General features: G+C 45.6%; 2 protein-coding genes across 3 annotated transcripts in view; one reads left to right on the top strand and one right to left on the bottom strand.

Annotated features, from left to right (window-relative positions):
* Positions 1-152: 152 nt before the first annotated feature.
* zgc:163098 (U2 snRNP-associated SURP motif-containing protein) lies at positions 153-12,445 on the bottom strand. Its single transcript, XM_030362070.1, has 25 exons — positions 12,341-12,445; positions 10,963-11,092; positions 10,671-10,762; positions 10,414-10,525; positions 9,799-9,908; positions 9,624-9,691; positions 9,223-9,335; positions 8,932-8,996; positions 8,616-8,781; positions 7,844-8,043; positions 7,331-7,374; positions 7,002-7,106; positions 6,838-6,904; positions 6,244-6,422; positions 5,824-5,986; positions 4,959-5,038; positions 4,766-4,853; positions 4,054-4,182; positions 2,991-3,186; positions 2,640-2,720; positions 2,455-2,521; positions 1,963-2,110; positions 1,444-1,554; positions 887-1,062; positions 153-556 (listed from the first exon to the last, which is right to left on the bottom strand). The coding sequence occupies exons 3-25, from the start codon at positions 10,746-10,748 to the stop codon at positions 436-438; spliced, it is 2,667 nt and encodes an 888-aa protein (XP_030217930.1). The 5' UTR covers positions 10,749-10,762; positions 10,963-11,092; positions 12,341-12,445; the 3' UTR covers positions 153-435.
* A 1,566-nt stretch (positions 12,446-14,011) lies between these two features.
* The window catches only part of lrch2 (leucine-rich repeats and calponin homology (CH) domain containing 2), a 28,511-nt gene continuing 17,880 nt past the window's right edge, over positions 14,012-24,642 (top strand). For both annotated transcript variants that reach the window (XM_030362075.1, XM_030362074.1), the window contains exons 1-2: positions 14,012-14,284; positions 24,512-24,642. The exon at positions 24,512-24,642 is cut by the window's right edge and continues 14 nt beyond it. In XM_030362075.1, coding sequence (XP_030217935.1) covers positions 14,047-14,284; positions 24,512-24,642 — 369 coding nt within the window. In that variant the 5' untranslated portion in view covers positions 14,012-14,046. The remainder of the gene's footprint in view (positions 14,285-24,511) is intronic.

The following is a 24,642-nucleotide window of genomic DNA, read 5'->3' as shown; positions in this document are numbered from 1 at the left end:
ATGCTTTAATCTGTTAACGGGCCAGTCTTGACCTCTCCAATATGGCGGCGACGTTGGCGTAAGACCCTAATGCCAACGGAGCTTCTATGTATACATGTCCATGATGCTGAATACCATCCACTTGTAAACCAATCAGGACGCAGCATGCAAACTCATTGCCAATGGTGATTTTTATTTTCTTAAACCTCACAGACGGGCAGAGACATTCCGGAATCCACTTTAAAAAAACGAAAACAAAAACAATATTTATAACTTCATCGCAGTGTTCGATCTCCTCCTTACAAAAGTGTGCTCTTCCGTTGAGAACTTGAAGGGCAGAAGGTGAAAGTGGGGGAAGAGGGGGGGGGGGGGGGGGCAGGCAGTCAGCGGGGCACACCGGCCCATAGAGGAAGGACCAGGTCAAAGGTCGAGGAGGAGGGGGGGCGGGGGTAGACATTAGCGTTTGCTCTTCTTGCTCTTTTTGTGAGAGCGGTGGGGCGATCGGGACTTGGATCTCCTCGCCCGCCGGTCTGCGGATGGAGATCTGGACAGCTTGGCCCGCCGCGGGGATCTCCCTCTGGGGACATCAGGCACATTTGAAATTAATAATCAAGGGAAAAGTTGAAGAAAACTCCCGCCCTGCTAGATTGAAGCTCCTCTATTGATTGGTTCTCGGACAGAAACGTAACCACCAATGACGTCGCTGCGTTGTGAGCTGCTGAGCGTGGGGCTTTTCTTTAACGGTGACGTGTACACACTCTGATACGCCACAAGTTTGGATGTCTGAGTCCTCAAAAGTCCAATTGCTACTGCTAATCCACATCAGAAAAGGTGGTACAAAAGGTGCCCTTTAGGCATGAAATCAGCAGTACTATATAGCACTATATACATCATTGCAAAGGCTTGCCTGGAAGGAGAGACACTTCTGTGTGTCTGAGCTGCGTCGTCTGAGTCCGAGCTCCTCCCCCTCCCTCCGCGGTGGTCGCTCCTCTTGCTCTTCTCCTTGTCTCTCCTCTCCTCCCGCGGCCGGTTGGACTTGGAGGAGGACGAGGACTCACTCTGCTCCTCCTCGTTGTCAAACTCCTGAAACAAAGGCCTCAGGATTACAACGGGGTTCCTTGTTACAAGGATTTGTTGAATACTTGTTTCCGACTGGTCCAGCACGGCATTCAGTGTTTTTTTCTTATTTGTATGGCGGACCGCCGCTACCCTTGTTTGTTATATTTTGTCTCATTATTGATTTTAGTTAACTGTCATGTTTTATGCAGGCTAGTGTTGCAGTGAGTAGGTCATTATTGTGAAATAAAGCAATTGTTCATAAATTTCAATTAGATAAAAAAAACTAACCCTAACACCTTCGATAAAAGCGTCTCCTAAACCACAAAAAAAGTGAAACACGCTAATCAGAACTCTTAACAACAGCAGATCCTGTAAGGTTGACAGGATGTGATGTCAGCGCCTCACCTTCTGCAGCAGCTTCCTCCTGTAGTGTCCCACCTGCTGCTGGAGGCTCATCCCCGACCTCCGGGAGCGCTGGCCCGACTCCAGCTCGTCCTGCACCCTCATGACCTTCACCTGCACCGGAGCACACCGCCGGGGTCAGGGCGATGGACACACGCGACTCTGACCCTCTTAAAGCACTTCGCTACGTTTAGCTTTCCTCCGGTGGGGTGAATTCCTTTTTTGGATGCAGTTCACCTTTCAACTCTGTGATTCTGATGGTATTCGCAGCATTTGATTAAAAAATATATAAAAATCTTTTTATATTTGTCTTGTCCGTTTTTCAATCAAAAACATGTAATTGTGTAATCGGTATAGCTTTCAAGTGCGTAACCTCCCATGCCCAATATGAATTTCAGACAACCCAAAGTGGGTTCCCGACCCGCAGGTTGGAGAACACTGAGCTACCGGCTTAGCTCAGATTAACGGCTTAACATCTTATCTATTCATTACTCTCTACAAAATGCTAAATTGACTTCTTGCCTCGATCTCCCTCAGCCTTTTCCTCTTCCCCTCAGACATCTGGAAGGTTCTCAGGGAGTTCTCGAAGTCGGCGCTGTCGTATTTAGACGGACTCGAGCCGTCGCTGGACTCGCTCTCCGAGTGGCCGCCTTTCTCCAGGCGGCTGGACCTGCAGCCCGGGAGAAAAAGAGAGCTGTTGATGGTGGGCCTGCCAGGTAGCATGCACTGTTTCCTGTTGCCGTCTCCTCACACAGTATGTGTTAGCATGCTAGCCCATTCGCAAGCTAACCCATGCTAGCACGGACCAGCACGTATGTAAATGTCAGGGGGTCAGCTGAGCCATCAGTTAGCTCGATTACCTGCTTTAACTATTGATTACTACTATCCGATTTTTTGCATGTTAGCGGGCTAATCTCAGAGACCGCACCCTCTAGATCTAGTTCAAGTCTTGTTCGCGATATAATGGATGTCTCTCAGCAGCCCCTGAAGGGGAGCGGTTCACCAGAGCCTCACCTCACAGCCAGGTCCTCTTCGTCCCCGGCGGGCCCCACCACTGCATCCCATTTAGACTCTGTCTTGACTGAAAGGAAAAGCACAACATCTCATCTGGTCAGAGACGGCAACACTGGACATGACCAGGGTTCTGTGGGGGTCAGTTGGCGCTGATGTGTCTGAGGGGGGGGGGGGGTCCACACTACCTTGCTGGAACTCCTCCGAGAGACTCCTCTGCTCCCATTTGGACCTGGCAACCCCAGGGAAAGGACCACTGCCATCGTCCACTATGGAATAAAAAGTCACTTCTTAGAACAGGCTTCGATGCTTTGTTCTTACATCATTTAGCACTGCAGGTTTGATGACTCTGATTCAGCAGACAAACATATCCAAAAGCAGCATGGAGTGACTTGAGAACATTAAGGTCATTGAGGAACTGGTTGTTATGATGGAATTAGTATCGATCAGCACTGATGAAATCGCTCCGGTTGATTCAACTGTTCATACTCGTCACACGAACGCTCTTATTGCGTTGATCCCAGGAAGAGGGTACCTACGCGGCATCCCGTCGATGTCGTCCATGGCGGCGGCGGCGGTAGCGGGGACGACCCCAAGCGGGACCCCGTCGATGTCGTCCACGGGGACCCCGTCCAGGGGGTCCCAGACCAGGGGGGCCCCGTCCAGCTCGTCCAGCACCTCGCCGTCCAACAACGGGCCCTCCAGAGGGGCCCCGTCCAGGTCTGGAGGAGAGCCCTGCGGCCCGGAGACAGGCCATGTGAGTGGGGGAGGGAGAGGGAGACTGATGGACTGGGTAGCCCCGCCCATTCTGCCGGCGGTTTGAGTTCGCCCTGCATGCATCGGAAGCAATACATTTCTTTCTGCTTCCGATACGTTTTTGCGGGAGCCAATCACCAAGCTGGCTTTTCCCCGTGGCGCGCTATTAGCTTGTTAAACACAATGACGGCAGGGAAGCGACGGCCAGCAGCCAATTGCGTACTGAGTCAGTTGAACTAGGCCCGTTGATCACGCCTCTTGTGCTGAAGAAAAGGACGGCAGCTTCCCCAGACCAACGTGCAATCTACGATTGAGCTTGGTCTGGTTATAGCCAGGCTAGGTGAGTGATTGAGAATTTTTCACAATATAACATGCAAAAATCTGATTTCAATTTGACAGAAATTATAGGCTACCAATTATAATGTACTATAATAATATCCATCAAAGCGTGGCTGGTCTCTGTGGCAACGGAGAGCTCCTACTTGTCTGATTACGCACGGTACTCACATCCTATCAGGACAAAACCCCATCGATAAAGAGAATGTAGAAGTGTTTAACGGATTACTAACTTTAAAGACGGATGCAAATCATTGCCTTTCAGTGTATAGAACAAATCAGGGAGCATTCAGAACAGCGACAATGTACCACAGAGCACTGACTGAAAATAATGCTCACCAGCCATACCACCAAGTGTTATGATATGGCTGCTGAAGACACAGTTTGTGTTCTTAAAAAGAAAAAGAGTTCACACACAATGCTCCCTGCAGAACGAGTCCACTGCTAAAGACCTCCAATCTTTCTATGGAAGATGGGAGGTCACCCCTCATATAGATCGTCAGGGCTTACCTCTGCCTTGTCGGCCGTCTCCTCCGCTGCCTTGGTGAAGCCCAGGAAGACGTTCTGGAGGTGGAGGAGGTAGGCCTCAGGGTAGATCGCCCAGTCCTCCCACGCTCGGAAACACCCCATCACCTTTTGCTGAGGGGACAGCGTTTACGTTTACATTTTGGGGATTTTGCTGACGCTTTTATCCAAAGCTTACAACCATTCACACACATTGGCACACCGCCGGTGGAGTCAACCACACAGGGCGACAGCCAGCTCGTCAGGAGCGGTCAGGGTTAAGGGTCTTGCTCGGGGTCACCTTAACACTCGGATCCCCCTGCTAGGAGGAGCAGGGGATCGAACTAGCGACCTTCCAGTTACCGGTCAACCAGCTCTAACCCCTGAGCTACAGTCGCCCCTCGATAGCGATGCATTAGTGTGTAGAGCCTGCCTGAAAATAACACTTCTATTGCACTTTTTGTTTTTAACTGAAGCAACTTAAAGTTACATTAAAATATAATTGCAATGACTGTTGACTTTGGGATTCAAATCCAGAACCTCTCGGCTATGAGTCAAACACCCGAGACTGCAATGTCCTGCACCATCAATATATGCCATCAGGGGAAAACTCCTCTACAGTGTCTCACTCAAGTGAGCCTCAAGTGTCTATATATCTGAGCATGGGTTGGCCCAGTGGGAATGAAACCCCTAACCCTGCCAGTGTCCAGCCCCTTACCTTGAACTGTTCGGCTTGCAGTCGGCCTTGGATGTTCTTGTATGCAGCGTGGAGGTCCCCGAATATCTGGAGCAGCTTTGATTCAAAGCTGCAGAGACACAGACACCCTTAGAGCAATAACGATGACAAAAGGGCCCAGATCGTACCGTAAATATCCTGCTAAGTGGCTGGTGCAAGGGGAAGGCTTTCTTACTATTTACGGAAGTAAGATGCACCGGCCACTTTGGCACACGAGTTGTACAAGATGTCCGACACAAGATATAGCCTCGAGATCTTTGGGGCAGAAAGACAGAATAAAAGATCAGACACACTTTATTCTAATAAGAATGATTTCACTTGGGATCGAACAATCTGTACAATCTGTACATAAATACATTGTTTAAATTGCCAATAGATTAAGTAAGGGATAATATATAGAACGCCGGTCATTATCGGGAACATAAGGCGAAAAGGACACAGACGCAAAGCGTCGCAATTATCAAACAAATTCACCGCCGGAGGTTGTGAAGGGCCCATGCAAGTGAACCACGGCATTGAGAGGAGCTGTGTAATAACTGGTTTTATTTGTCCCTTTAAAGAAATGAGACCTTCCTCAACTCTTTAGTAAACAGCCTGTAGGGTGATTTCTATTATATTTGGAACAGGCCGGTTTTGCCAGGGGAAAAGGAAGGAAGTGACTAAGCCTGGATATATCCAAATGTTTATTTAGAACATTAGTTTATGATTGTCACAGTTGGGCTTCCCATTTTCAAACATGGTTGGCTTAGCTTGCAATTAACCTTTTTGTTGCCATAAACTACTGTGGTCTACAGTGGTTAAGAGCATTGTACTGCATTTGGTCTGATCCAGCCGGATGATAACATAGCTAACTATCCTAGCATACAGTCCATGCTGTATGTTAATGTTTTTTACCCCTGCCATTATTATTTTAATCCCCTCAATGCTTCTAAACACAAAAGTAGTTCCCCAAGCGTGCAACCACAACATTAAAACGTGTGTGTGCGTGCGTGTGTGTGTGTGTTACGTGCTCATGTATGCGTCAATGCGTGCGTGCGTACCTTCTTCTGCAGCGGCGTGTGCAGCATGGACAGCGACTCGCTGATGAGCAGCACCACCTCCTCGGCCGCCTCGGCGCGCTCCACACAGAAGGCCATGGCCTCGGCCACCTCGCCCCGCCGCGGGCCCAGCTCCCGCAGCAGCCCCTCCAGGCGCCGCCGGTGTCTGGGGCAGGAGGACCAGGAGGAAGCCTCGGTTGGTTTGGTGCTATTATCTTTTTTGCCAACCTGCCCAACTTTTTGGTGACATTGAAACTTTCTATCAGCGATAATTCAATTCCGAAGGAAAAATGCACTGGTTGGAAATGAAACCTTTTCTCTTCTGGGAAACCTTGCATCTTCCAAGGGGTCAAAGTTCACGTGCTTCGACAGGGATTAACCTTAGTCCCTCTCCGTGGAATACAAAACAAACCGCAAACTCACTCGGCTTTCAGCTGCCCCTTCTTGCCCTCCTCCTCCTCCTCCTCTTGGGGGGTCCCGGGGTCGTAGCCGGCCCGGGCCGTGTCCCGGCTGCTGTATGCGTTCAGGGCCGGCGGACGCCATATCGACCCGCCCTGGAACATCCGGAACTCTCTGGTCCGCCACTCGCTCAGCGACTCGCCCTGCCGCAGCGCGGGGAACAGCGTCGCTAGTTAGTTCACCCACCATAACCGGGGGAATACTAGTTAGTAGCCCAACAAACTAACGGACTCACCAACCTATTTCCAACAAAAAACGAACCAAGCAACCAACCAACTAACGTGTAACTAGTAACCCGCTAGATTGTTGAGTGGTTAGCTATCCATCAAAAACATTACTATTTAGTCGATTCATGGGAAAAACCTAACTTTTACTATTTCGTCAAAAATAATAATATTTCACATAATGTTACTGATGCTTTGCAATAACAGTCAGGCACATCTTAAAACATCCACGATTTTGCAAAATGTCAGGATAATCTGGAAATGGACTATGGGTCCAAAAGTTCAATATGTCCCAGATTCCAAAGTGAGTGTGCGTGACAGGAGGGCGCTCCACCTGGAGGATGCAGAAGAGTCTCCAGCGGTAGTACACATGGTCCTGGCTTTTGTTGTCAAACAGGAACCTGTCACCAGCCAGAGGAACAAGGAAGTTATTACAGTAGGAAGGTGCGTTTCCCCTTCACAAAGTCAGTTGAAGTGGAGAGGAGGTGACGTCCTCACCTGAAGTCTGGGTTGTTCTTCTCCTTGCTCATGATGATGGCTTCAAACATGGGCCCCTCCCTCACAACAAACTCTACCATCCTGTGGATGAGCACCAGCAGGATCCTGTAGGGGGGAGGTTAGTGGGGTCAGAGGTCAGACCAGGCGTCCCATCAGATTAGGAACACACTTGTTGCTGTGTTGGGAGGGGGGAAGTTAGGGTGGGGAAGTTTGGAGTGCTGATGGAGGACGTGGTGAATAGGGTGGTGGCGATAGTGGCGATAGTAGTGTTGGTGATGGTGCGGATTGTGGTGATTGAGGTAGTAATAGTAGTGACTGTACATCCATACCTTTCGGTGGGGATGACCACCTTGACAACAGCTTCGGACAGAGTCTGTTGGTGGTCAAATCATACGGTAAAGAGAAGCAGAGTGAGAACAGCAGTACACTGCAGGATACACAGAACACAGGGAACAACCAAGACAAGGGTTATCAATGCATCACGCCATCCAAATCCTGTCATTTATTTGTTTATTTATTTGCATACAGAGAAAGACATGCAGACGTACAGAGACATAGAGACTGCCTACAAGTGAGCAGAGAGAGGGGAAGCAAGATGGAGAGACAGAGAACAAGATAGCAGTAAAGACAAAGAATGAGAGAGGGACAGAGAACAAGAGCGAGGAACAGAGATTGAGCGATAAACAGACAAAGACGCAGACCTTGTGGAAGAGAGACACGGCGAGATAGACAGACATAGAAAAAGAGACCTTGTCCAACAGACGGGTAGAAAGATAAACAGATAACAGAGAGACAGACGTGGAGATGGACAGATAAACAGACGTAGACGTAGAGATGAAGACCTTGTCGAACTCAGACTTGGAGCGGCCCAGGGGCTTGGTGAAGTCGTTGCGGAGGCGGTCGCGGGGCTGGGCGTTGAAGGGCAGCCCGGAGGGGGGCGGCGGGGCCAACCTCATCCCCGTGGGCGTGTAGAGCGGCTGGGGAGGGATCCGGGCCGGCTTGCCCCAGCCCAGCTTCATCTCAAAGCCCATCACCGTTTTACCTGGAGGCAGGAGACACCAAACCGTTCACAGGATCGTCGTCTACTGGTCCAGGCACTGCCCTTTTTAAAGCTCCATTTAAGAGCTGCGCTGCTTTTACCCTCAAACACTTGAGACACAAATGGAGCTGTTGGGGTGCTGGGAAACAATGGACACCAAGGGTACATGATGAAGTATTAATTAAAATCAGTTAATGCAGCAACAACCATTAAAGGACTATTGGTGCCGTCATCATTTACTAACGGTGTTCTTGTTAACTAGTGGTTATAGCGTTAACTACGGTAATTGTGCTGATATCAAGGTTCTAATTGATACGTTATTTAATAGTATCAGGGTTAACCCTGACCCCTACGCGAACGTTATATAATAATGCTTATTACTGCATTAACTAATGGTAATTAATGGTTGATTAATGCATCCTTTTCGTTGTTAAAATCCTGCATTACGCAGTAAGATGTTAGAAGTTATCTTGCACCATGAGCTAAATGATGGAGTGTGATGGACCCTAACCCTAACCCTAACCCTCCCCTGACCAGCTGGTGAACCAGGCTCTAAACAGAGACGCCCACCCTACCGTCCAGAGAGGCCAGGGCTCTCTCGGCGTCCCGGCGGGTCATGTAGGCCACGAAGGCCCTGTTGGTGGTCCGGCAGCGCTCCTCGTCCGTCCGGGGCCACATGATCTTCACACTGGCCAGGGGCCCGTACTTCCCAAACTCCTTGCAGAGCATCTCCTCATTCATCTGTCAATCAAATCAATCAATACAACTTTTTCGATAAGGGTGCGTTTTCGTGCCCTGGTCCGAAAACGAGGACATGAAGGACAGCGACCCTGAGGGGCTCTGGATAGAGGATACGTCAAAGGCATAGGATGCCACTGCTGTGGAAGTTACCTTTGGACTGATGCAGCTGATGTAGAGGTTAGTGGTGATGGGCAACACAGTGTCGTCATAGAAACCTGTAGGTTTTAGGAAAGCCATACAGGAGTCAAGCAGTGAGGGAAAGGCTGATTTACTCTAAGGATAAACACATGTAATTCATTGATATAGTGCTAGCGTTTACTTGAGGTAGCATTTTCAAGCCTTATCAGAATTTGTGCAGCTGTCATACTCATACCTAATGTTGGGCTTATATTTCCGCTATTGAAGGAACATGTGTTAATGTAACATGATGATAATTATTACTTGATCGCCTTGACAACGGTGTGTCCAGGTCTCCATAGGCTCCGCCTCCTCCTCCTCCTCCTCCGGGGTCATTTTTCTTCCTCTTGTGCCGCTCCTCCCGCTCTTCCTGTATGCTGTTGACCACCGATGACAGGTCATCAGTTACCAAGGTGACGACAGGTTATCAGTTAGCGTGGCGATGACAGGTAATCAATTACCATGGGGATTGCAGGTTTTCAGTTACCATGACGTTATGGCGTTAGTGTCTATGTATGACTATGTAGTATGTGTAAAACCTCGGTCCTCTATAAACGACTAAACTCAAAGACACCAAGTAGAAAAAACTTGAAAGTTATATGCCCCAAGACACATACTGAAACATTAAAAGTGTAAGACAGAAGAATTATTCTTGGCAGACTCACAGTTTGAGCTCTTCTTTAAATAGTTCGAGGTTGCTCCTCTTCTTTCCTTCTACCTTCTTCTTGAATATCTGCCAATCAAATAGGCAGCCATTTAGAGTGAAACGTGATCCCGGGCTGGACTAACCTATTTTTGGCAGGAAGGAGCTAAATCCAACAGGAAGAGGAGATAACTCACAGGCTTTTTGGCATCAGGAGAATGTGCTAGCGATACAGGGGGGGGTGTGGAGTTGAACTTGGCGGCTGGTCGATAGAGCTTGTTTCTGGAAACGTCTGCTGCTTCCTCTTCTTCAAAGACAACATGAAGTAAAAAATGACTTTAAAAATAACAGTCACCATGACTTTAAACAGGACCAGGCAATGTATTTACAAACAAATGTTTAATATTTGGGATTGATTGGAAAAAAGTAACCATATAAATTTGTGTATATAAATATATTTTTTGCTTAAGTGTAACGTGCAGTGATGCAACAATTATTTGAAGGCAACGGTGTTGTGAACAATACCATTGAACAGTTTAAATGACTTAGCAAAAAATGCAATACTGATAGCCTTTTCCACCTGTCCAGTCAATGATATAAATGTATGTTTTTATGCAAGTGTCATACAATAATACAGTTGGGTGCAAACATTCCCATTTGAAGCTCAACGTGTACAAGCATCACATTCACGCATTAACACATTCACATGCATCCCCAGCGGGGATCGATGCCCTAACCCCGGCAGTGTTAATCCCAAGGCCCACGTGCTAGCGATGGGATATCCATAATCCATGACATCCCGGGGTCCTCACCTTTAGTTACATTCACGATGCCTCCTCGCACAAACGTCTTCACCCCGCTCTTGGTGCTGCCTTCGAACGACGCTAGGAACTCCTCAAACACCTCCGCTGCCTTCTCTTGCTCCTAGAACAGAGCAGCAACATCTGATCAACGTACACATATCCCATTCAGCACACTGTGGATGAGGACTTAACCATTTCAGTCAGCTATCAGACGCTTTGCATCCAGAGCACATTAAAGGCTGTTCGTATGACAGCAGCACTCTCACCTTCTTCTTGAGCTCCTCCTGTTCCCTCTTCGACAGTGATTTTATTGCACTGGCAGGTTTTCCCTTTCTTTCCGCCATGTTTACACTGCAATCTAAGAACAGCCAAACTGTCAATCGCTGAAAAGGTTGGCCAATCACATTGATTCAAATAAATAACATTCTCGTTAACAGGGATGTTCAGATCTTGAACATAAAAAAATCGAGTTGGTTGGGAAAGCCTAGACATTTTGGAATGATCTCAGTTTCCATGTTATCTAAAACCACCAGATCATATTGAATATCAACCACTCACCTCTTAAGGCTGATGAATAAGCTGGATTTGCTAGTTGTAGCTAGAATCCATCGCAGGCACCACCACAAGCATTAAGGTCTTCAGTTGTAACATCCCTCCACCCAGATATTCACAGCACAATGTGAGAAGTCTGCAAATCAATTTAGTTTATAATGAGGGATGTTTGATGTATTTGTAAAAACACTGCTTTATTCCTGACATCATTATTTTAGCGTTTGGGTTTGTTACTTATGACTACTAACAAACATGTGGACATGCTTCAAAACAGAAAGAAGCTTACCTGGCACTAAAATGGTTAATAAAGATGCATATACACTAGCTTTTCAGGTGGAGGTTTCCATCTTTTGTTGTATCACATAGATATGAACACCTTATCATGGCCTATATCTAGTCATGATCAACAGGACAACTTATAACTTATAATAATGCATTGATTCAACTCGTAATTGGCATCACTAGGCCTAAGCAGCACTCGCCTCTGCTGGTACCCCATTGGAGTCCATAAGAGAGCCAAGACACAACTGACACCTGCATGCAAATTCGCGCAGGCATCGGATTATAACTCAGTGGAAGCATGAATAGGGGCTACTTCATTCACACAGAGATAAATCCACTCCCACAGGTGCTCGCTGCAGCATCTTTGTAAACCAACTGTGTGTGTGTGTGTGTGTGTGTGTGTGTGTGTGTGTGTGTGTGTGTGTGTGTGTGTGTGTGTGTGTGTGTGTGTGTGTGTGTGTGTGTGTGTTTACATGGACAAAATATGCAGAAACGTTGCCAGGGAGCAACGCGGGAGTAGACTTCTAGACAGAAAAAGGTTTTTTATAGACCTTGAACATTGCAAAACAGGGCACCTTGTAATACACAAGCACGAACACACTCGTACCCAAATGAGACTGATCCAACAAAGCTATCCGTGATCACAGAACGACGGATAAACCAGTGTTGTGAGGCAGATGGATCATGCATTTAGCTCCGATATGCAAGCCATTGTAACCGATCTATCTTGACAACGATCTCTTCAATCAGAGGGACATTCAAAGACTACCACAGCTAGCGAGACAAACGATGGTTAAAGGCCTGCACCTCATAATAGTTAGCCAACAGTCCTATGTGTCCCGTATTAAAGCAATTGATAGACAGATTTAAAGCTAATGCTAAGTTATAGATGCGATGCTTTAATAAAATGTTAAATAAATAACGTCAAATCCCAACAGGGTTCAAAGGGGGGTGACTCCTACTGTTAGCATCTGCTAACCTGGCTGTCCTGACTGTTGTGCTACTAGACAGCAGACATTTTAACGATATATCATCCTATTTTCCTATTAAAAATCAATCCTGTTATAGTCAACTCGTTGAAGCTGTCCCGACATAAACTCACAGTGTCTGTCATGTTGTTGCATTTCCATTTTCGCCAGTACGCCGAAAATGGATCTCCACCATAACAAGCTAGCCTGCTGAAGCAGAGGGGGCGGGGCCCGGGACTATAATGAGCACCATTCGTCATCCGTTGGCTGATTAATATTCATGTTAAATCATACATATTTAAATTGACACAAAGGTTGATCAATGTTTACAAAACACGATGCATAATTACCGGTAGGATAGGGTCTTACATAAGTATTAATGTCCCTTTCATCTTCAGGGCAATAGTTTCTACATTGATCTTTCAAAAAGTCCGTTTTGCAACGTGTTTTTTTTTCCCCAGCCATTGGATCAGCCATTAGGCCATCATTAGTATACAAAAAAGGTTGAATCTACTATTTACACTCATATTTTATTTCCGTGTAAAATATTACGTTTTATCTGCATCTTTATCCAACAACAAGACCAAATACGTGTCTGAAAAAGGCTACGTCTTATTCTCAAATAGTGAGAGAGAATAGTGAGACAAATTTGTAAGGTGGATGTATTTTGTTACTTTGTCATATGCAAATCTTTTTCCTTTTGCTGTATATTAAATATAAAATAAGTAGTAATTTAAATGTGTCAATAACTTAACAATTATCTCAGCTTTCATTTGTTGTTGAGCTGTCTTGTCATGTAAACTGTGTGTCTGTCCGAGATTATTGTCTGCTGCTCCCAAACCAAGGATCAGAATACCCATAATGTCTTTATCTTATCCTGAGTCTGTCATCATTCATTCTTGATTAAAAATATCTTAAATAACATCCATCCTATTCATTTTTATTAAAGAAGCCATGGCGAGCCAGGCAACGCCATGCCGCCATACAGTCTGACAGTTTGGTATGGATCCTTGAAACGTAGAACTACACAAAAATACTTGACCTCACTGTCTGAGGAGCAGAAAGTCTGGAGCTCTGAAGAAACACGACAACATGCTATTTGCTGGGACAATGTCATGATGGTAGACGATCGTCCCACATCTTACTGGCCCTGGAGTTCCCCGCCATACCGACATTTAGGCTGATGACTTAAGGTAGAACAAGATGAGACATTGATGAACATCATTCCCTTTTGATTCAGGTGCAATACATGAATCAGTAAAATGTGTGTAAGCTGTTTTTGTTAAATTGGTAAATACAATACTTGGATTTCAGTTGATATTGAAGTTGTCAACCCTTTCTTCCTCCACTATGAGATGCCAAACGCACCTCAGTGGACTTGTCTGTGTCAGTGTCTTATAAAGACCTATAGCACATACATAAACTAAGGACCTTAAGGTGCTAACCGGCACCTTAGTTGACACACCATGTAACTAAAGTCTGTGAATTAGACCTAGGCCAATGCCTTTATGTCTCTATAGTCAGTGAACTCAGTCTGTAGTAAGTCAAGGGCATCATGCCTTGCCTAAATGCTGATATCCTGGCCTATTGGCTTTGCAGCCAGCCCAGGCAGTAGACCAACCAATCAATCAGTTAATAAAACAATTGTCCTCTTGGCATGAGAAATGTTGCAGGTGTTTGAGGATTGATAGTCTAAAATGGCCACCGTAGCCAAATCAGACCTAGCCCATCCCCAGCCACACTCCCCCAGCCCACACCCCCTAGCGCCTTGGGATCCTGCCCTAAATGCGCATGGGCGGGGATCTCTTATTATTGTAAGCGTACATTTCTCTTGCAAAAAATGGCGTCTAGTCAGGGAGGTGTGAGCGCCGTAACGGCTCCACAAAGCCAACACATCTCTAACGGAGCTCAATGGAACAACATGGGAGTCAGCCAGCACCAGCACCAGCACCACACCGCCCGGAGCCTGGACCGGGCTCTGGATGATGCCGTGTGCTCCGGGATATTGAATCTCAGCGGCAGGAAGCTGAGAGAGTACCCAGGAGTGAGCTATGATCTTACGGATACGACACAAGCAGGTGAGCACGTTATACTACGGCTTCGGGTTGTTCGGAAGGAGCAGTACCGGTTCTGCTGTTAACACTACGAGAACCATCTCAACACGTGTTGTGGTGTGAGGTATTTTGAATACGAATGTACAGCTGGATCGGGCATTCCCAGTCAATGCACGTCTTTAATTGTGCAATTCACGGCATTGTGGGTCTTAATGGCTAACAATCGCCAATACTTTTGGGAAATTTCCTTTTTCAGGACCTGATAACTCAAATGGTCTTGTACCGCCCGTTAACATTCTGCTTGCATTCTTCTGATAGGTATTAATATTCATAGCCTGCGTGTGTATTTAATCGCTGCAGCACTGGTTTGGTGCACATGTTCTGTTGTGTGGTGGTTTTAGTGGACACCCGATAGCTTCTGATTGCCACCTTGAGACTTGTAGCTTTGAGCATGAATGAAGATGGTAGGCGCACCCCAAGACAGGCGCGCTGCAGAGGAGCGGCCGCCCGTCAGCCTGTCATGATTTGGAAGAGGGCAGCTGGAGCAGAATATCAATGCATGAAAGAGTTGAGCCACGAGATACACATCGAGGAGTAGGTTTCATTAAGCATTCGGTGGACGGGTTATTTTATCGTTGGCAAAGGGAGAGACAAAAGATGCTGGGGTGTTGGTGCGAGTTTCAGCTCTAGCGTGCGCTTGTCCGCATGGCATGCCCTGGGTATGAGCGCGTGGACGGGAAAGACGAAATTAATAGATTGATAAGGAGGACTTATATCGCGCTTGCATTACGTGTTCCCAGCGGGGTGTTGCACGATTACAGAGTCTGTAATGCTCAACAATGATTCCACTCCTCTGAGGTATTCTGCAGGCCCGTTTCCGCAAGCAGGCGCTGATGGGGTAGCCAAAATCAGGGTTTATATCAAGACATATTAATGGGTCCTGCACTTGGTACTCTAAACGGATCTTCTGAAGTGCCTTTATTGCCCTTGGCTTTCTATTATAACGTTTCTGGTTGAGTTTGTTTAGGATGTTAATACACGGTCAGATATATTGTGGACCATAATATGCCAGTTGCCTTGACAGGAAAACCACATGAAGGTTTAACCTCCACTGAATTGACAGATGTTGTCAATGGACATTGCAATGTATTGCAATGTCAAGTCAGTTTGGTAATGTTCTGCTTTTCCTTAATCAGAGGTATTTGTTTCATTTCAGAAATGTAAAACTGGGTTATATTTCCCTAGCCCTAAACCAGGTTAACCTCCTGCAACACATCAACATTATGGATACTAATTCTTATTGAATGTATGGTACAATTGAAATATAATGTTTTATTTCTTGATGCTATATCTTTGTCTTAGGTCCGAAAGGCAGAAATAACGTTTTTTATGTTTTGGGTATTGGTTATTGTAGTGGTCAGGGAATTCTATCATTCAATTCTTATCTTACGTTGTCCTCTCATCGAGAAGATATCCGACACCGGTTCTTGTCTGGTTCTAAGTGGTCAGATTCCTGTCTAGCTCAACTGGTAGAGCAAGGCATTAACACTGCACGGGTTAGACATCCATTCCCAGTGGGGCGACCCATGCTAAGAATGTGCATTCACAGTATTGTATCACAAGCATCTGCCAAATGGATATATTTGATAAGTCCCTTTTGTGTACATCCAACCGCAAATGCATCTTTTCATTGAAATTTGAATTGCCCTTTTATTCGAATATCTTAGAACAGTTAATCATATTACAAAACTTTGTTTCATAAACCAAATCTTTAATTCATTACAGACACAAAGGATGTTTCCATTTCAATGCAGTATAATGTACAACAATCTGATGGTATGCAGATAGATGTATCTGAAAGTAATGAACCAACTGCTAGTCTTGTTGATAATTATTGGGTTGTTTGGCATTAGCAACCCTATTGTATTCCCATGGGGCTGGGGACCCTATCAATCTCACACACACACACACACACACACACACACACACACACACACACACACACACACACACACACACACACACACACACACACACACACACACACACACACACACACACACACACACACACACACACACACACAACGAAAAAATGTCAGGCCTGGCCCACTTGCTAACAGTTTACACAACTGAGGTGTTAAAAGCCAGCAGAAACAGGAAGTGTTCTGTTTCTTGCAGCTCTATGGCTTAGCCTTTTTGACCAGCCTGGAGTATGTGGCCACAACAAGCCTGTTCCCCTCCGTTTAGGTTTTCCGTTGAATATGTGCTGCGTGCCATACTATATTGGTCTTTCTCAAGACACTTGAGTAGTAGTTGAAAAAATACCTGGTGGAAACTGTTTTTAAATCAGGCAGACTATAAAAAAATTATAGTCCCAACTCCTAATAATAAGTCATTATAACTCTGATTACTTTTAAAAGTGATAGCAATTATATTCTTCAGAAATCGTTGAATATTGGTACAAATCATTTTTGATAAGAACTCTAAAATGAAAACAATTCACTAATGCATCGACATATATATCACCTGCATGCTCTAACTTCAGTGAGAATATGAGACCTCAGTTGTTAAATAGTAGTTAAATAGATAACTAGAGGGCAGTTACCCTCCGCAACCAAAGTCTGAATGTCAAGTATTGTATGATTGATAAAAATGTAATGGATCAGGACTTGCGCACGTATGCGTGAGTGTGTGTGCTTTGTGCATTTAAAAGCACGTGCTTGTATACGTTGAGACTTTGACAGTTCAAAACCAGGGAAACAAGCTTCCCACATCAAGGGCAAGGTGCACGTCGTACATATGCATGTGCACATGTGCATGTTCCCACGTATATATGCACGGGTGCAGGCAGGTACATCTGTACACGTACGTGTGAACGTGTGATGGTGCATATGTGCATGTACATGTGCACGTGTGCAGGAACATGTGTGCACGTACATGTGCACGTGTGAAGGTACATGTGTGCACGTACATGTGCACGTGTGCAGGAACATGTGTGCAGGTGCATGTGCACGTGTGCAGGTACATGTGTGCCCAATATGTGAACGTGTGCACCTACATGTGCACGGTGCCCTGCTCAGTGTTTGTCTTCAATCACTGTGTTCCCGTGGGAACAAGTGTTGTGGCCACGGCCTGACGGCCTGACCTTGGAGAGCCGCTCAATGACCAGAATATCAACCTGGCCTTATGTTCTCTACCATGTCCCAGAATGCATCTGCCGTGACCTCCATTAGAAGAGGGGCTACCAGACTTATCCCCCAGACTTACCCTATAGTGGCGTCGCCATAGAAACCATAGTTTTGCATATATGGGTCCTGTCCCCAATGACCCCCTATCCCTCTCCATCCATCCAAAGCACCCCTGGCTACCAGATGATCCCCAGGAGGTTATAATTCTGTCATTCGTCTTTAGTCAGAGGTTTGTTTTATAGTGGTCTTAATGCGGAAACGGGGGTGAATTGAGTTTAAATATAATGGACAGTCAGGGACTGGAGAGTGTTGGTTAGAAATAGAATGATGACTCACAGCCTATGTGCATGTATCTGAACTTTAAGTAACTCACTTTGGGTAAAAGTTGTCTGCTGAAGTCAACACCAAAAGAATGTTGTTTTTGGAAGGTTTTCTGTCTTATAAACCAAATACTGTTGCCATAACACACAAACACACAGACACACACACACACACACACACACACACACACACACACACACACACACACACACACACACACACACACACACACACACACACACACACTGACAATTTTAGAAGAAAAAAGATGCAAATCAACCTCTATCAACAGAATAATCCGCAATATCGGTTTGTGTGGGTGTGAGTCTGTGGTGTGTTTACTTTCTGAGTATAAACAAACAGAATCTCACATTCATGCATTATTTCGTTTTTGTTTACGTTATTCCTCCCGGGAAGTGTTCTGCTGGGCTTCAACGCGTCCAGACAGGAAATGATACCTGCTGTCAGCGGAAAAAGTGTGGACGTTAAAAGCTACGCTTTAGAAGGGCAATAAGCAACGTCTGTACATTTAGTCACTGATGCGGATTATAGCTAACCTATTATCAAGTGGTATCAACTGAACCATCAGGATGTTTCTTACTGTTGCGTGGATTAAAAAAGTGAAAGCAGTGAAAAGTTTGTCTTTACATTGCACAAATGGAGAATCCCAGTTATTATTACACAATTATGTTTTATTATTAATAATATAATTATTGTTTTTGTATTATCGCTTGAATATAACCCGAATAGAATGAACAGAGCGCTCATTCAAAGGGAAGTTTACAGACTGCGTCTATTTTTGCTAATATTTAATGAGTCCCGTCCTTCAGTCAGATGTCAGAAAACCGACTGTTAGAGCTGCATTTAACATCCTCGCTAGCCATTAGCCACATTAGTTCACCAAAACTTGTGCCATGGACAGACTAATATGGGTGTGTATCGATCGAATGCATCAATGAAATAATGAGGTTTGAACATGGAAGACAGTAGTCATGTAAAACCCAGTCCGTTTTCCAGTAATATTGTAATTAACGAGGTGACTCCCAACCTTACAGACGGATTACTTCCTCTACGGAATTAATAATAACGAGACCATGTTTTTCACCACATTCAGCAAGCAGCAATAAACCAGTGGTGGTCGTAAACAAGGAGAAGCTCATTCCAAAACTCATATTTGTGAAGCTCTGCTGACATGCCTTATTGGCTTTTCAGTGTTTCTTAATTAGACGGGGGATCTCTTTTAAGTATCATGAATCTGACCGCGGGGACGTTGCCGTGGTGATTAATGAAGGCAGCTGCGTGATTGCTTTGTGATTGGCTGGCAGGTTCCTTCTGGATGAATGTGTCCTATAGGAGTGAGCAGCAGGAAAACACCCACTGGGGGGGGGTGTTGGTTTTGGGGGGGTCACAGATGGTGTTTCATATGGGGGGATAGAGAGGGAGACAGAGATGGACCGACTCCATGAAGGGTCCGGCCAAAACCCCTCCCCAGCGGCCCCCAGTCCCGCCCCCCCCAGGACCAGATGATCCCTCCTCAGCCCCAGGAGGGGCCCCGGTGACGGGCCCCATGCTCGGGGTTGTAGTTGAGGTTTGCCAGGGGCCTCCCCGGACCCAGCTGTGGCCCCCATCCGGAGCCAAGCCCAGGGGGGGATCGGCCTGGATCAGCCTCTTAATGGAAAATGTCTTCAACCTGTGACCTTGTGTGTTTACTCTAGTATATTGTGAAAGCCTTTGTGTGTGTGTGTGTGTGTGTGTGTGTGTGTGTGTGTGTTTGTGTTTCTCTTAGAATCTGGTTTACACACACACACACACACACACACACACACACACACACACACACACACACACGCACACACACACACACTATGGGAATCACAATGTAGTCCACTTCTCCTTAGTTATTCTGATGGTAATCTTGGTCTGATCCCATCTTAGAGCATGTCTTGTGTGGTCTGCTGCTACGGCTGATCGTTGATCCTAGTTTTAGAAGAAAGTTTGTCTGTCTGTCTGTCTGTCTGTCTGTCTGTCTGTCTGTCTGTCTGTCTGTCTGTCTGTCTGTCTGTCTGTCTGTCTCGACTGAGTCAACTGTTAAACTGCCTCCTATTTCAGAGGATATTCATGGGATTTTTCTCAAGTGATGCATGTCAAGTATGAGGAAGTGAATACTTCCTTGTGCTATGAGTGTTCAACTATTCAGAACCCGTTGGAAACTAAATGCTCTGTAAACCAAGCTCCGCACACTGACACTCATATCGTTGGTTATTACCATATCAGAAATGTACACACACAACGTTCTTTTAAAGCCTTTTTATCGTTGCCATTACAGATAAGTAATATTGACTCAGCACCTGGTGGGCGGGCTTGTGATATGTTAAACGGTAGCCAACATAGTAACACATATCAAGGCCCCCTGCCCGGAGACGACGCACAGCTCCACAGCGTCACAGCTCTGGGGCCCTGGCCAATCGTAGTAGGCCCGCCGACTACTACCGTTGGCAGTAGCAGTAGTTGAATAAAAAAGTGTGTCACTTCAATATGTGAGGGTTTTAGAATGAAGCAATAAGATTTGTCGATTCTATATATAATAAAATGAACCTAATTTTACGCTATCTATTTTCCCCTTTCAAACTTTTTACACAATGTGATTCATGTGAACAAACAGGGTGTGAGTTTGGCGTTATCATGCGCCCCTATGGGTCGTCTGGTGACTGAAAGAAACCTTCTGTATCTAGGCAGACCCTGCTACAGAGAACCGGTCTGTCCGGCTGCCCTTCCTCGTGGCTATGAGCCCTCATGCGGGCGATATCTTCCCAGGAGGAGTGCTGCTTCCTGGGCAGAGGAGGGGCCGAGGAGTGGGTTGGAGGGGAGGACGACTATCCTCCTTGTTGGCAGGAGGCGAGAATATGCTGTGTGTGTGTGTGTGTGTGTGTGTGTGTGTGTGTGTGTGTGTGTGTGTGTGTGTGTGTGTGTGTGTGTGTGTGTGTGTGTGTGTGTGTGTGTGTGTGTGTGTGTGTGTGTGTGTGTGTGTGTGTGTGTGTGTGTGTGTGTGCATGGTACAAAGATTGATTCTGTGTGTGTGTGGGTGTTCCAGTGTGTGCGTGAGTGCGTGTGTGTGTATGTCTGTGTTTGCACGTGCATGCCTCTGTGTGTGTGTGTGTGTGTGTGTGTGTCTGTGTGTGTGTCCTCCACATAATGGGCTGTAAAGTAGGGGATGACAGCCTCTAATATGATTTCTCTACAAGTGGATTAACTGTCACCGGCGAGGGTTCACTCCTTAAGGGACCTGATTTAGAGAACATAAAAACATTGTGTGTGTGTGTGTGTGTGTGTGTGTGTGTGTGTGTGTGTGTGTGTGTGTGTGTGTGTGTGTGTGTGTGTGTGTGTGTGTGTGTGTGTGTGTGTGTGTGTGTGTGTGTGTGTGTGTGAGAGAGAGCGATGAGTTTATATATAGATGGACTTGAGTGCATGGTTTGTCAGATGTCTGTCTGTGTATCCTCCTACTACATGGTTTTCTAATCCCTGGCCTATAAACGACATAGATGACAGATGCTACATGGGTCAATCTGACAGGTTATTCATTTGATGCATTTCCATTTTATATACAGAAGCTATTGTACATATTGTATCATAGCACCAATATATTGGGGCTAACAAGATGATATCCGTCCTGAGCCATCCCTTTCCAATGACTGCGGTGGCCTGTATTGTGTAAGGTGCCAGTAGGTACTCACTAATGATGTCAAAGTCTACATCAGCCAGTCAGATGATGAGGTCACTTGATCGATTTAGAAATAGTATAAATATGTTGGTTACTCTGCAAATGTATAGGTCATAGTTTACAAGTAAAGGTCTTTTTTACAATGACTGCGATTGTTAATTGGGATTTTTCTCCCACGTCAGCAAAATAATCTTTATACTTATGGACTTTACACATAGCAGTGATTTCCGCTATTTGAGAAAGAGACAGTAATTTCAATCACATCAAGGTCCATTTGGGATTGCCTCAGCCTGCAAATAAACCAGTTTAACAAATCACAATGGGTTGAGGAGAATCTTTGTCCTGCTCACCCTCATCGTTGTAGGACATGGCGGAGGCAACGGCCTGTTATGTTTCTCAACGCATTGTCCTCTTATCCAGAGGGATAAACTACTGTACTCGAATCACCATCTGTTATGTGTACTGATCATTTATCTCGATAGCAGTCGGCGCTTCAAATCAATCTTTACTCACACTTTTTATAGCCTATTTCTGTCTGTTTTCTAAATCAATCTTAACTTGTTTATGTTGACCAGCCATTGTTTAATCCACTCATTGATTCCATTGAGTTATTTTATTGACATTTAGTTCAAGGTTTGATGACCATAAGCACTAAGCTTAATAGTGCTTAAGACATTAATTACATTACATATATTCTGTTTATTAGATTATTTAACACTTGGGGTGCTTTAAATAACAATCACCAATCACATCTACCAATTCTCACATCTTCTATTTTATAATCCCTCTATTTTTTTTAATATCATTAATAATACAACGATTTTTATTTATCCATTTGAATAAGTGTATTTATTTTAAATGAAGTCATATTATCCTGAGAGGTGTAACCTACTATAGGAGAACCTTGCATCTGAATCCCATCAAAGTTCTTTCCATTGTGTTCCTATGTGTCGCTGCGCGTTGTGTTGCGACGGAGTCAACTCGCTCCCTTGGATGCACACAGAACTAGGCCACTTGTGCCTGAGCAATTCTTCTGTACTGTTCCCTATCTCTCCCAGGATCTCTCCCTCTGTCTCGCACGTCCTTTACTCCTCACTACTGAATCAGCTCTCTTCTGAATATTTCATCGGACGCAGCAGCAGGCGCTTTGTAAAATAGAAGAGCTTATCTCGGAGCTCTTTGAATCTCTGAATGTAGAATCAGCAAATCTTGAATCAGCTCCCCTGATGTATGACTCCGGTGTGGGCGGGAGGTATCTCAGTCTCACGTCATGGCTTCCTCTCGCACAATAGAGCCATTCGTCCCTGGTGTCTATCTGCTGTGGTTTACATTACGTGTCCCACCCGAGAGACACTGGATGCACGCTCCTCCGTCTGATCCTCGAGCCTAGAGCCGTCATTATTACGCCACCGCTCCTCTGTTGGATCGATAGGCGAGGGAAAGCGCTGAGGTCATGCGTTGGCGAAGGCGTGTAATGTCAGCCCTGGGATGGGGCTGAGCAGCCACAGAGAGGCACTTCACCCCTCAGTCGATGGGCTCCTCAGACGGATCGATGGGACGGGACTTTCTGGGCCCGCTGCAGAACTCCTTGTTTGGACCCTGTCCTGTCAGACCTGCCATGTACTGTTGGATAAATATTGTAATGGGTATACGTGGTAGAGCATTTCAGAGGCACAACTCAGACATGCCACACAGTCTTTCGTGTCTTGCCTGAACGTTTATGACAGTGTCTAGCTTGGTAGACAAATCAAAATCAAAAATTTGTATTGACTTGGAGTTCAGAAATCAAAAAACAATTATCTTCTTTTGTCCAAAAGGCAAAACTGAAACAAACGAATCAACTAAGTGCTGAGTAGAAAGAGATTAAAAAGAATAGCTAAATATACAATAACTAAACTACGATTCCATTTCTTATGTTTAAAAAAAAAGGGAATCCTAAGAGCTTTGTTGCAATCCAGGATTCAGCAGATCCTTCAGAAGACGGTTAAATATGAATGGAAGCAGTGCTGATGAACGTGGACGATAACGCTGTAAGCTCCTGGGCTATTAGAGGCCATGGGAACGGAGGCACTGGAGCACTTACACATCATCATCACCTACGCGTGCCATTAGCCTGCGGGATGGAAGTGTGAGTTCTGCTTTCAGATCGTCAAAGTGTCCCCGGTTTATCACATACTTGACTCGTGTGTTTGTGGTTCACGCCTACAATATGTATCCGTGTGTGCTGTTTCTCATCAGCGTTCATACATCATTTCCCTTCATGTCGCGTGTGGGTTCGTCCCTGGGGTCTTGCAGCCTGTCCTTTGTCGCCAAGAGTCTAGTGCCACATGACTTGATTCTCAATGCACACGATGCACTCAGAAATAATTGACATACTACCCAACCCTCCCTCCTCACAACCTAAAGCACCTTGGTGGGGAAGGCAACGGGAGGGATGTATATTGTGAGGCATTATATAGTATGTACTGATATAAAATAGCTACTAGCAGTAGCCAAGGGCTGAATAGTGTAGCGGTTACTGTTATCCTTATATAGCATGTACTGATTTAATATTTATTAGTGTAAGTTGGTCAGTGTAGTGTAGTGGTAAGGGTGTATGATTCCCAGCTGAACGGCACTGGGTCCGATCCCCATTGTCCTCTGTCTACCTGCAGTGAGCAAGATGCCCTTACCTTCACTTAATGACACCAGTCTGAAAGTTGCTTACGATATAAGAGTCTCCTGTTCAAATAATTAAAATGGTAGTCTTAGTAATATAGTACCTATTATAGTAGAATAATAGTATTGAGGGGTTTGTGTAATGTGTGCTGTATGCAGGTGCGAAGAGCAACTTTCTACCCGGTGGTCGTCAGGACATTGTAGGGCTGTTCTGTTACTTTCATGTCTATTGATACAACATTTTATTTACTTAGATTTAGGTTCCTTTCCAATGAAGAGTGTCTATGTATTGGCCATACTGTGTGTCCCAGTGCACTTGCCCATGAATGTTAATCCTTTTGGTTGCTGGCGGTCCTTCTTGCAGACCTCTCCAAGAACCGCCTGACGGAGGTCCCGGGGGAGGTGTGTCTGTTTGCTCCGCTGGAGTCGCTCCACCTCTACCACAACTGCATCAAGTGTGTCCCCGAAGCCATCATCAACCTGCAGATGCTCACC

Source organism: Gadus morhua, chromosome 7 (genome assembly GCF_902167405.1).
Source record: "Gadus morhua chromosome 7, gadMor3.0, whole genome shotgun sequence".
Taxonomy (NCBI): domain Eukaryota; kingdom Metazoa; phylum Chordata; class Actinopteri; order Gadiformes; family Gadidae; genus Gadus; species Gadus morhua.
The sequence above is the reverse complement of the archived record's forward strand: the minus strand, read 5'-3'. Positions and strand labels throughout refer to the sequence as shown.

Excerpts from the sequence above, each read along its gene's own strand:
- zgc:163098 (XM_030362070.1), bottom strand. The coding sequence starts at position 10,748 with ATGGCGGAAAGAAAGGGAAAACCTGCCAGTGCAATAAAATCACTGTCG. Across the intron at positions 2,721-2,990 it reads CGACATCGACGGGATGCCGC|TGGACGATGGCAGTGGTCCT; the intron begins GTAGGTACCCTC and ends TTTATTCCATAG. Across the intron at positions 1,063-1,443 it reads GGAGGAAGCTGCTGCAGAAG|GAGTTTGACAACGAGGAGGA; the intron begins GTGAGGCGCTGA and ends CCTTTGTTTCAG.